Raw genomic sequence first — 13,714 nt, 5'->3', positions numbered from 1 at the left:
TAGGAAGGGTATAATATGGAGAATGTACAATTTAAGTGTAATAGAAGCCATTATGATTTAATGATGTAATTATAGTGAATGTCACATTAGTATATAATGCATAAAATTGTACAATATTGATACAAACTATTTTTTTAATTTTTAATTGTAGATGGATACAATACCTTTATTTTATTTTATTTTTACTTTTATGTGGTGCTGAGAATCAAACCCAGTACCTCACACCTGACAGGCAAACATTCTATCACTAAGCTACAACCCCAGCCCACAAACTAACTTATTATCTAAAATGTTAGCTTATGGTCCTGAGGGTGCAAAGACCCTAAAAAGCACCTGAAATACTAGCCAGAGTACATCCAGAAAAAAAAATATGCAACAGCTAGAATTAAGCGATAAAATAATGTGGTTCCCTGGGAACATCCAAGACAGAACACTCATTTTGTGTGCTACAGTGAGCTCCGGGTAGGTACATCTTGTCTTAAAACATTAAATGCCAAGTACATCATTCAGAAGACAGCCTTTCTCCAACAGAAGCAATTTGTAGTCTATTGAAACTAGAACACTATAACAGCGTTCCCCTATCCCCACTTAAATCATAAGAACTCCTTTTCCTTGTAAACCCATCAGTCCTCCATGAAACAACTGTAGAGATTTCGTCCATAGTTATTTAGGCTTCTGTTGAGGCGCTGTCTGAAGAAAACGCAGTCCAGCAAATTCAGCATCCTTACTTGTTCTTCAAAAGAGGCAGCATTTAGGTGCCCAAGGCCCGGAACACTATTCTACACACTGACAAGACTATCTGCCTTGAACCCCACTTAGGAGGAGAGACTTTTGTTTAATTACTGGTCTCAGAGATGGAGGGTAAACATCCTATGCTGTAGTCACAGCTGTGTCACTCAGCCACATGGTTTTTTCAGAAGTTCTAAAGAAGAAGTAGCCCTTGCTGTCTGTGAGGCATTATGGTGATCAGCCCAGAGGAGGTTTTTGACACTTAACCTTTCAGAAAGAGAAGTAGGAGAAGGATAGTGCAGAAAAAGGGGGAAATGGAAACTTTGAGATTTCACACCAAGCAACCAGACTACCTAGGACTAGGGGCAAGATGTGAAATCACAAAGAACTTGGGGTCAGTGTAAAGTCTCATGCAGGGAGGATTATCAAGGCTATTTAGAGCCAATGACAATGACAATGGATTGGAAGGGAGAATAGACTATGTCTGAGAGCAGCAACAGATGCTGTTAGCCCCTCTACAAAGCCTCAAGTGGCTGGAGAGAAGGAGAAAGGGCACCTGGTTGCCTGAAAGGGTAACTAGAAAATTTCGTGGATTTTTTTCAACAGTACTGTCTGAGAAAATCATAAAAATGTAGAACCAAATATTTGCAGGTTAAATACTTTGAATTGAAAATTGCTTAAATTAGATTTCTTAGAAAAGGGATGATACAGAGGCATGGATACTATTAATAAGAATATCTCACTGTGTGGCAAATGGCAGTAGCAAAGAGGAAAATGGACCCCATGTCCTAAGGTTTTTCTCCATGGTGAACTCCTTTCACTAGATCAGATGTAGATCACACACACACACACACACACAAAAAAAAAAAAAAAAAAAAAAAAGGTGCATTAGTGCCTCTAGAAGCCTTTGGACCCAGTGAAACTGTGTATGGCAGATTTTCAAAATGTCTCTTCAAGATGAAATTTATTCTCAAGAAACCAAAAAACCTCCATTCTCTGGAAAATGAAAGTACATGATTAGAATTCAAGACAACCTCTTGAAATCTGCCCAAAAAACGAAAAACATAAAAATTAGCTAAATCATTGGGCAAAGTTAAGTCCCTCTCCTTTCACAAGAGACTTATTTTTTTCACCCATTCATTCATCATTTTCACAAAACACTTCTGTGTACACAGCAGGCACCAGGTGTGCCTGGCTGAGGGTGAAACAAGTAACAAGTGCTTAAGTGAGAAACTAAGGCAGTGGCGGTGGTTCACTACATGAAATCTAATTTGAAATAAAATGTAGAAAAAATTTTTTTAGATATTTTTTAGAATTTTTTTTAAATTGGGATCTGTTTAAACAATTTTTTAAAGACCAATTAAAAGGCAAAACAGAAGCAAGTAAGGTATGAAAGCAAGTAAGGTATGAAAGGTGGAGGCAGACAACCAGTGTCAGAGGTTGGGAGATGCAAAATCACGAAAGTTGAAGAGGAAAGGACATTTAGATTCCTAACATAGCCAATAAGTGCTTAGCAATCCGCTAGGACCAACAAAGAGTCAGTATGGATCTGATCAGAAGAGTTTAAAATCCAGTTGGGAAGCCAAAGGCCTACAATCATAAAGTACTGACCAAAAACAGACCCTGACAGGCTGTCAGCATGAGATATTTTAATATAATATCAAATACATAGTCAATTTTTACATAAGAATTTGTTTATAATTTTATATATTCAGTTTTAATATAATTCTAATTATATGAGACATGCATTAAATGATGAAAACTAGAACAACATGCAGATGTTTCCTAACTTAAAATGGTTCAACTTAGGATTTAACTTGAATTTACAATGGCAAATTCAGCATCCTTACTTGTTCTTCAAAAGAGGCAGCATTTAGGTGCCCAAAATTTGAAGCTCAACTTCAAATTTTGAATTGGGCTATTTTCCTGTGCCAGTCACACATGGTATGGCAGTCTCTAGTAGCTGGGCTGCAGCCAGTCATAGCTCCCAGTCAGCCACAGGATCACAGGGGAACTCAACTGACACTCTGCAGTTTGCTGTGTTGCTGGCTAGGAAGTTCAGTAGATTAGGCGTAATAAATACATGTTCCACTTGTGGTATTTTCAACTTATAATGGGTTAACATAATGTAACCCTGTCATAAGTCAAGGATAATCTGTAATCTAATGATCAGTATGTGCAGTCTAAGCTCTCTTCCTTCAGGGAAAAACTGCTATTTGAGGATGTTGTTCAGTATAATGTTTATATTTTTCATCCTTCTAGCCAGATAAAATAATCTGATACGTAATCTAATATGAGTCAAAATGAGACTTTCAGAGAAAAGAAAAAAGATACAGCATTAGGTAGGCACAGCTTTTTTACCAAACCATCTGGCAGGGGTCCCAAAGCCTGATACTCTTTTTGTAAATTAACAAGGTTGCTGTACCATTCCCAGAAAGAGTGAGACAGCAGAGAGATGTCCCAGGCAGATCTTGCAGACACAGTTGCATTATTATTATTATTATTATTATCATGGGAAAGAAATTGCAGCTACAAAGTTTCTCCTTTCTGCATGGAGAAGTGAATTCTAGAAGAAGAAAACCATAGCACCTTTCTTTTTACAAGAAACCCTAACAATAAAGTGCACAAACAGAAGGGCTGTGGAGTAATTCTGCCTCCTGGTGAATCCCAGCCACACCACTTATGGGCACTGCAGTGTTGAACCAAATTTAGCTTTTGGGGCCCAAATGTTTCATCCAAAGATGATGACAATAATAATTAGTCCATTTCCTTAACTTTAAAATAGGGGTAATAGCTTGTAAAGATTAAATGATATAAAGCCAGTTAAAGCACTTACAAGGGTACCTGATAAGTAATAAGCAACCAATGCAATTTTTCCAGAAATAATAAGCAACTACTGGGGGTGGGCAGAAAGTAAAGACAACTGAGGGCTGACTGTGCCATTCCTTAAAATAACAACGTGGAGTTGTTTTAAAGGCAGGAATCCTCTGGATGATGTGAGTGGAGTCACCAAAAGGCAGAAAAGGCCACGGAAACTTGACCACTACCTTCCAAGGAGAAATGATCAATTTTTGAAAATTTGGCTAAAAAAATACCCTTGGCTTATATATGATGAGTTATTAAATCTTATGTACTGTGCCCTGTGTCGTAAGCACGGGGTAAAGTCAGGAGGAAGCCAAGCGAGTTTTTTCTATGGCACTGACAACTTTAGGAATGAATTGCTCAATGCTCATCATCTCAGCGAGGCCCATGCCAAGGCTTCACTAATGGAAGCAACAAGTGGTTCTCCAGTGAACAGAGCTGCCACGGAACTAATGGTGAGGACTATGAGCAAAGTAACCCTCGGAAGAGTGGAGAACTTGTTCAGATCATGCCACGCCATTGCCAAGACTGGGCGTCCGCTCAAAGATTTTATTTGGATGTGCAAGTTGGATGACATGAAGGGTGTTGATATTGGCCCAGTCTTCAGAACTAACAAATCAGCGAGAACATTTACATATTTTATTGCTGAAGTAGAAAGGAAAAATCTACGAGAAAAACTAGCAAAAAGTAAATTTTTCTCCATCATCAGTGATGGAGTCATAGACACTTTCATCAAGGAAGCTGAGCTTGTGTATGTACAGTTTGCATACGGGGGGAAAGTACACTGTCAAATTGTTGGGGTTCAGACAGTAGAGAGGGAAGATCCCCTGTCAATAAAAAATGCTATTGAGAAAACACTAGAGACAAATCTTCAGGTAAGGCTGTCGAGCCAAGACTGGGCAAAGAAACTGGTTGGTTTTGGAAGTGAAGATACACCTGGAATAGAAGGAGAGAATGGGGTGGCCCTGCTTTTGAGAGAAATCCAACCATGTGTGCAGACTGTATACTGCTTGGCACATCACCTTGAACTATCCTATAAGGCAGTGTTCCAGAGCATTCCTCTGTACAATGATTTGGAAAAACTCCTTCATAACATCTATCACTTCTATCAGAATTCTTCTCTCCACAAGAGCTCTCTGATAACTGCTTTCAAAGGCCTGCACCTTCGACCTGTGATGCCTTCTCAAATAAGAGGCAGGAGGTGGTTTCACGGATTACAGGCAGCCCTCCAGAATTTTCTCAAGGGATATCCTGCAATTGTTCAGCAACTGCATTCAGTAAGTATTTTGAAATGCCATATTTTATTACTTTTTTTTTTCAGAATAACAGAAAATACTTTCATTTAGCTCCTTGGAGTAATGATTTTGAGAATGATAACTACTGTATTTTCCCAACTGTGTCACAGGCAGTTGAAGGCAGAAGTATCACCAGTCAACAGAAAGCCAAAGAGCTTCTAGATCTCCTCCTCCAAGCTGACATGCTTCAATTTTCCCATTTTTTGATGGATGTCATTAGTGTCCTTAGCATTCTGTCCCGTGTCATTCAGAATAGAAATTCCTCAATTGCTGACATATTTGCCACCTTGGAGTCAACACTGGAAATGCTCAGAATATATCAAACCAGGTGAGGCGTTCTGTCTGTCAAACCAGATTATTGGACTTGGGAAATCATTGCCCAGTGCCTTTTCATGTAATTCTTTTTTGGGGTGATTTTTTTCCTCCGCAGACCAGGTCCCAAAGAACGCAGGGTAGATTCAGTCACACACTTTCACAGCAACTGCCTCAGAGGAAAAGAAAACATTTCTTCTGTGAGAAACGTGGTTTTAACACATTTTATCAAGACGCTGCGGAGCTGTTTCAGAGATGCCAGTCTAGATGTGGTGAGGGCAACCATGATTGGAAGCTTTAAATTGTGGCCCACAAAACTAAATCAAGGTAACCTGTGCACACTGACTCAACCTGTTGTTCTTTGATTGTGAGTTTTGGATGTGTGACTATACATATATATATATATATATATATATATATATATATATATTGATTGCAGAATTTGGAGAAAAAGAGGTATCCATCCTAATTGCACATTATGAACCAGTATTAGAAGCTGCCAATGTGAAAATTGATGAGGTGGACACTGAATGGAGCATGTTAAAATTAGAGATTTATGCCAGGTGAGCAAGAAAACACACTAACTCAACAAGTTCATCTGTATAATATTTCAGCAAAACCCAGGTGTCTCAATCGTCTATGGTTTTTGTCCTTCCTTCTAGATTTCAGAATATTCGAAAACTGACCTGGGATTTTGTGAATTCTATTTACTCCCACAAATACCCGAATGTTCTGATGCTAGTTGACTTGGTGCTGGCCCTGCCTGCAAGCTCAGCTGAAGCAGAACGTGGCTTTCATCAAATGAGACGTACCAAGTCACATATGCATGCTGAAATCGATGCTGAGAGTATGACAGATATCCTGATCATTCAGTTGAATTCTCCAGACATCAACAATTTTGACCCTAGGAAAGCTATCCATTTATGGAATACAAAAACACCATCTTCAACCAGTGACATGGGGCCTAATTCAGATTGCTCATCACACTCAGAAAGCCAAGATGAAAGTGATGAGTCGAGTGACAATGTTGACTTCTGTTATTGATCATATTAAATAAATATAAAAATCAAATGGTAAAAATTTAAAAGTAAGAAAGTAACTTAGTCTTCACCTTAAACACAAAAGACCTTTGTCATCTTCCAAACACACAAGCAAAAATTTGAAAACTGGTTTTCCTGGAACTTTCTAATTTTACTTCTGGGTTCACAGGTTCTTTTGAATTCTTTGGATGGGGGTGCATGCTTCTAAGCAATGCTGTTCTTTTGACATCATTTTCCTGAAAGTTCTCTCTAAGGATAATGAGAGGGATTATGGTCTTCTTCACTTAGGCCTATACACAGTTAACTATTTTTCCTGGATAATTCTAACTGAGAACAACATTAGGTAACTAACATAAAGGCAAATTGAAAGAAATGTTCTTTTTAAATCTATGAACAAAATTTGGAAATTCATCTGTTGTTGTATGAGGTATGAAAATCATATCACTACACGCCTTACCTAATTGGCTAAATATTATGAGGTCAAATATTAAAATAATTTTCACATTTACACCAAGAGCCCCAAATAAATAATTCTTATGTCATATGAAAGCATTGTCTAACAGCACTGTTTCCCCATAGCCTTTAGAGACAGTGGAAATACATTGTACACTTACCAGAATTTTTAAGTACTTTGGCTTTCTTAATGATTTCAATAGTTGTTATTTATAGTTTCTTCTTGAGGAATATAACCAATTTATTTCTAACTCACATAAAAACTGATGTGGTATCATATAAAGCTTCACTGAAAATCCTACTACCTAGGAATAAGTCCTCAACTCTATGAAATTGAATACTCGTGTGTGATCACAAAGAATACAGAATCTATTTCTGAACAACCTCTGGATGGCCGGTTATATCAAAGAAATAAAAAGGTCCACTTTTGCTCCCCAGAATATTACCTTGCAATCTTGAAATTGTATATTTGACTTGAACCACTGACATTTTAAAGGGATGATTGCATTTCCCCCAGAGGTTAAAGGAAATAATAAACTTCATGTGGACTTTTAAAAATGCTAAAAACATAGATGTAAAAAAGAAATTTTGGGAATCTACTTCTATGTTTCACTCTTTTTTATTCCTAAACAAAGAATGGCTGTTGACGTGGAACCTAAAAGATACCTGGATACGTGTTAGGAGCCTCTGCTGGGTCTAGAAGGTACCTCTGCTGCATGGATTAGGAGACTTTTTCTTACAGCAGCTTTTATTTTATTTTCCTAGTTCTTTTTTTAATGCATGTGCATGCAGTTTAAAATGAGAAACATAAAATTAGACCTTTTTTTTTTTTTTTTTTTAGATAAGGCGAAGTAGATCCATGTATAAGAGCAAAGCATTTGAAAGTTTGGTGATAGTTTATGAAATACTTGAAAATGTCGAGTCAATTAGATTATTAAATTAGAACTTTCTATCTAGTTATGTAACAATTCAAATCTCCCTACATTTACAAAAGCACATAAACAAATTCTGAGTGAAGAAAAATACGAAGATCAATGTGTTACCTTAATTATAGTGGTGATCTGCATGCATTTGAAACAACTGTATCTCATGTTTACCAAAATTACTCTTGTGCCCTACTGCATATAGAAAAACTTAGAGTAATGTTTGTAAAAATTCAACCTATTCTGAGCAGAAAAATCAAAGGAGACTATAAATTAAAACATACATAGTTTCACTACTTTGCTTAATTTGAATGAATTATTATTAGGCAAAAAAAAAAGATATTTTCACTCAGGAAATAATAATAGAAAAGGTCAGGGAAATTATTATTATTATTATCATTATTATTATTATTATTATATTTTCAGATAGACTTTTTGTTTCTCTAAAGATTACAGTGCTGAATAATATTTTAAAATTGATTATATAGCCAGGCTCAGTGGCACATATCTATAATCCCAAAGGCTTGGGAGGGCTGAGACAGTAGGAACTGAAGTTCAAGGCCAACCCCAGTAACTTAGAGAGGTCCTAAGCAATTTCGTGAGACCCTGTCTCAAAATGAAATACAAAACGGGCTGGGGATGTATCTCAGTAGTAAAGAGTGCCTGGGTAAAATTCCTAGTACCAAAATCAAAAAAGAAAAAGAAAAAGAAAGAAAGAAAGAAAATGATTAAATAAATTCCCATTATTTTTTCTACTTTGGGAAAAGAAAAAAATCCTTATCACATAATATAAATGACAAAATATTTTTCATTCTATTGTAGGCATAATAGGAAATAAGGCATTTACTGACATTCTGCTTGATGTGGTGACCCTGAACCTTGGAACAAACAATTTCCCTATTGGATGGATGCACCTCACCCAACCTGAAGTAAGCTTCCATTTTGTTCCAGCTTCAAAGGTTTTCATATTATTCTTATTTAAGTGATGAGTCACAAGTTCTAAAATAACCTGTACTTACACAGTGTCTGGCATTTAGTAGGCAATGAATGAAATCTGAATGAATGAACAGATGAACAGGCTTGAAACCAAGACACATAGCATGTGCATACTCAGTATTTGAAGAATGTTAATGATCATACAGTCAGTAAGGTTCGATCAAGAAGCTTCTATTACTACCAGATGTCATGACCCTAACTAGTCATAGTAGATGATTCTGCAGTCCTAACTTTTCATCATAATCTTTTCCCTAAAAATATCTCAGAAAACAAAACCGTTAAAAGTTTTGGTTAAGCCACCATGTGGGCTGCAGAGCCCTTGCCCAGGCACAGCTACAATCTTTTCCCAGCCTCTGTGCATGGGTAAAAAGTGAACTGGAGTCCCATATAAAGTGGTTGTGGAAGATTAAGCAAAAAAACATGGATGTCAAGGAAGCAAAAAGTGAAACACTTTCTAGGTACGGCCTGGTGTGGATTTGTCCAGAGAACAAAAGGGAACTGAAGTCAGAACTGGCTCTTTTACCAGTATAAAATTCTATCTCTTTTATCTGAATCTTAACTCTGGAAGCCTGAGCTGGTAGAGCTTCAAGGTAAGAGTCATAAAAATATTCCCATGACATTTCCTGTTTTCTTTCAGCTGCAGGAGTTAACATCTTTATTGGTAGTGAACTCAGAGTTCGTGGACTGGCGGAAATTCCTGTTGGTAACAGCAATGCCTTGGCCCATCCCCTTGGAAGAGGAACTCCTGGAGACCCTGCAGAGGTTCAAGGCTGTAGACGAGGCTCAGACAGGAACCATCACTTTGGAGCAGTACATGCAGGTTGCTACCAGACCTGGTGGACTGGGAATACTACAATACTTTTGGCCTAAGAAGTGTCTTATTCAGGGATGTCACATCACAGGTCTCAGGCCAGTGTTTTACTCCTTGACGGTCCACATCTAGGCAGCATAGGAAAAGTGTCAAAACCCCAGGTGGAATCATGGCTTCCATCTCCAGGGAAAGCATCTTAAAAAATCAGAACTTGCTAAAGAACTAAAGGTTCAGAAGGAAGTCTGGTGAGAATATATTTGACAAACGGAGTATAAAATGTCTGTGGGATATGTAGGCAAAAATGGCCAATCTGATATGGCAGGTCCAGAAGGGATGGCAAGTCATTCCTATGAAGGCGGTTGGTGAAGTTATGAATGAATGAGATCACCCAAGGAAAGTGATGTGTAGTCCCATTGCACAACGCCTTCCCCTTGATCTTGGCAAGTTGAACACAACTGGTGACCTCCACCAAGACAATGTTGGTTGAATAAGTAGAGAAGCCAAATTTGCAGAGGGTTGAGGAAATGAATGTCTTTAGGAAGATAGAGAGGTGTTCAAGTCATGAAACCAGGTGTATGAAAATGCAACCTAGTTTTGAAAAGTTTAAAAAAGAAAAGTGAAATTCTGTAACTGATAGGGACCCGAGTTACTAATTTTTCCTCTACAGCTTGAATTCATCCCGTTGCTTATCATTTCATGTTACTGGTAGACAAATAAAGAAGGAAATGTTCACAAGGTGCTAATTCTGAAACGGGGTCATAGTCTCAAGGTGCCTGTATCTCACAGGTGTTTCCATTGAAAGAGCTCATCCCTTCCTGCTTTTCTTCTCTTTCCAGTTAATTGGTGGCATGCTCTTTTTTATCATTTGTTTTTAAATTTTAAGATAGCCCTGAGATCTCCGTGCTCAGATAGGTAAGCCAGAGGAAATAGCACTTGAAACCCGTGGAGGTTCATCAAGGTGGAGCAAGACAGGTGTTTGGCTGATAGGACTCTGGTATATTTGTCATTGTCATTGTACAAGACTTAATATTTATTAGGGTGATTTTGTTTGAAGATGAAAACAGCAAAGCAAAACTTTCTATAGATGGCTTAAGGTCGTAAAGTGGGCACTCATGAAAACCTTTAATATTTACAGCAATGTGTTAATTAACACAGGATATCAATGTGAACATCCTTTTGTACAAACATGAAAAGAAGAAAGGGTGTTGGCAATTTTTACCAAAGTGCTGAGCCAAAACCAGAAAGATCCTCTACCAAAGGTGTGAATTTCTTAGAGAAAGTTGGATGTTGCCTTTAGTAGAAACTCAGAAATACATACTTGAATGCAACCTGTATTTTGAGAAGAGCTGATTTCTGAGCTCTGCCCTCTCCCCTTCCCCCTTTGTTTCTACTCCTTAAAATTCCCAGGACACTAGTGCCATTTGGTGAGGAACACTTGACATTTCACTTTGACTTTCCAGTTCTCACAAGCCAGAGAGAGACAGAGACAGAGAGACAGAGAGAGATAGAGAATAAAAAATGTGGTTTCATGGAAAAAATCAAAACAGCATCTAGGATGAAATTTTATAAAATCTGGTGAAAATGCCACACGGAAACAGTAAGAAGTATAACTACATCACCGAGATGAAGTTTTCTGGGAGAAAATGTCTGTTTACTGTGTTTTCTATTCTCCTCTCTCTCTCTCTCTCTCTCTCTCTCTCTCTCTCTCTCTCTCTCTCTCTCTCTCTCTCACACACACACACACACACACACACACACACCCCTTTTGACAAATTGCAAGTTCAGAACAGTCACATAGGAGTGGCTTATTTCTCCACTTCCAAAATGGAAAGAGCCCAGCCTTTGTGGTCATTGTGGTCATTCAGGCCTTGCCTCTGAGCCCAGAGTGATGAGCAGAGAGGCCTGTTTGCCCTTTGCTCCTGGCCTGCTGCGGGCTCATGTGCTTGCACTCTGCAGCTATGTAGTGGAATTCTCTGATTTTGAAATACAGATCATCTTCTACGGGTGAGAGCACATGTTTATGTAGGCTTAACTAGTCAGATGTTGTAGGATCCAAACAGCACTACTTCTTTAAGGAAAAGTGAAGGGGAGAAAAAAAACTAAAATTCTTTGGCTAGGTTTTAACACGAAGGTACAAAGAATATTTCCATATTTTAGAGAGAAATCACCTAATAATTCAGTGAGGCAGGATGCAGTTAATTGAACCTTGATTGTAAATTTAAATCTCTTATGGTATAAGTTCACATTTAACATTTCAGGTTGCTATAATTTTTATGAAAGTTTTTTTTTTTTTAGAAAACAAGATTTTTTTTTTCCTTTCTGACATTGGCCCTTTGTATTTAAGTACTTTGAAATGATTTCCTAAATTGCAAACTATCATATGCTAGAAGACGAAAACAAATGAATCCTGGGTTTAAGAACCATGGGAAAATCCTGTGCATAGAAGCAATAAATATGGAACTGATCATTGGTTGAGTAATGAGGACAAAATCAGGGATTTTACCTCTGCTTTTTTTTTTTGCCCCTGTAACTTCTTTTAATTTTTCCTCTCTATTACTGGAAATTTGGAAATTTGATTATCATGTTCCTTCCTATGGTTTTCTTTATGTCCCTTCTTCTTGGAGCTCATTGAGCTTCTTGAATCTGTGGGTTTGTAATTTTTGTCAAATTTGGAAAATATTTTTCCAAATATTTTCCCACTCTACCCCCAATTCTCAAAGCCATTCATGTATGTGTTTATTAGACTATCTGGTATTGTCCCACAGATCACTGATGCTTGATTGATTTTTTTAAGTCTTTTTTTTCTCTTGATGATTTATTCTGTATTCATTTTCTATTGCTGTGTCTTCAAGTTCACAGAAGAGTCGAGTTTGCTGTTAATAAAGACTAGCATATTTTTCATCTTATATATTGTATTTAAAAGTTCAAGTTGCATATTTTTTAATATTTCGATTATATCTGTATTTTTCTTTACCTTCTAAAATAGAATAGCTTTTCTAAATTACTGTTCTATATATAGAATTGCTGTTTAACATCCTTGTCTGTTCATTCTGTCATCTGTTCTCATTTCTGTGTTGGTGTTTTTCCTGGCTGTGGGTAATACTTTCTGTCTTTTTGTATGCCTACTGATTTCATATTAGATGCAAGGTGCTGTGAGTCTTATATTTTTGAGTATCCAACTTTGTTTTTCATTATTACTGTAGTACATGAAGTAGTATTACTTAGAATCAGTTTCATCCTTTCAAGGTCACAACAGGGATTGTGGAGGTGAGTCCAGAATAGACTTTACTGTAGGCAATACCCACTTGGGGCTCAATGTCCTATATATTAGAAGGACTTTCTACTTTGGCTGGTGGTAACGTGAACTAATCCCAGATCTGTGTGTCTTGGGAGTTACTGAGCTTACTGCTTTGCAGTGGTTCTTTCTCCAACCTCTGATATTATCCCCCGACACATGCAGATCAGCCCTCAGTCTACCTTGAGAAAACTCTTTTGTACATCTTCAGAGCTCTCTCACTTTGTGTGCAGCCCCAGTACTCTGCGCTTCTTTGGCCTCCCTCAACCCAAAACCTGTCTTCTCAATTCAGGAAGGACACCAGGCCTCAGATGCTCCTCCTGGCAGTATATAGGCTGGAACAACAGTGGCATCCTCATTTACCTTTCTTCTTTCAGGAATGACTCTTGTGTTATCCATTGCTGAAGGTCTAAAATATACTAAATATGTTGTCCATTTTTCTTATATAAGGCAGGACAGTGACTCTGCCCTTTAGTACTCCATCATATTCAGAAGTGTAAGTCTCACCTATGTTCTTCTTGGTCCATTCTTCCACAGAGCAGTCACTGGGCAGGGATCTCCTCCTGGTTGGTGCAGAAGCATCTTACATTTAAAGCCTGAACCCATGCTGGATCTTAAGCTTTTTCTGGCTCTGCTCCCTCACAGGCTCCCACAGAGTCAGCATCTCTTTGTTCCAAAAAGAAAAGAAAATCCAGTTCTCACCTCTACAGATGATCCAATGCCATCATATCATTAAAACACAATTGATTCTAGGAAGGAAAGAAGGGGGGGAAGGAACGGAGGGAGGGAGGAAGGTAGGGAGGGAGCGAGGGAGAAGGAAAAAAAGAAGAAAGGAAGGAAGGCACAAAATATAGGTGTGAGTCAGGTTAAGCCATCCAGTAGCTCATGGCCATAGTCAGTGTTGAGGATAGGTTGGTTGTCACTCTGGAAGACAGTAAGGGAGCAAGAACTAAGAACAAGATAGTTATATACATGAAATGTTTACCAGATATAAAAAT

At 37.9% G+C, this 13,714-nt stretch overlaps 1 protein-coding gene across 1 annotated transcript in view; it reads left to right on the top strand.

The window, feature by feature from the left end:
- Window positions 1-13,714, top strand: part of Spef2 (sperm flagellar 2) — a 175,395-nt gene that overhangs the window by 148,903 nt on the left and 12,778 nt on the right. Inside the window, 2 exon segments of the mRNA XM_077795544.1 lie at window positions 8,437-8,543; window positions 9,248-9,430. Coding sequence (XP_077651670.1) covers window positions 8,437-8,543; window positions 9,248-9,430 — 290 coding nt within the window.

Source organism: Urocitellus parryii, chromosome 1, assembly GCF_045843805.1.
Source record: "Urocitellus parryii isolate mUroPar1 chromosome 1, mUroPar1.hap1, whole genome shotgun sequence".
Taxonomy (NCBI): Eukaryota; Metazoa; Chordata; class Mammalia; order Rodentia; family Sciuridae; genus Urocitellus; species Urocitellus parryii.
The sequence above is the reverse complement of the archived record's forward strand: the minus strand, read 5'-3'. Positions and strand labels throughout refer to the sequence as shown.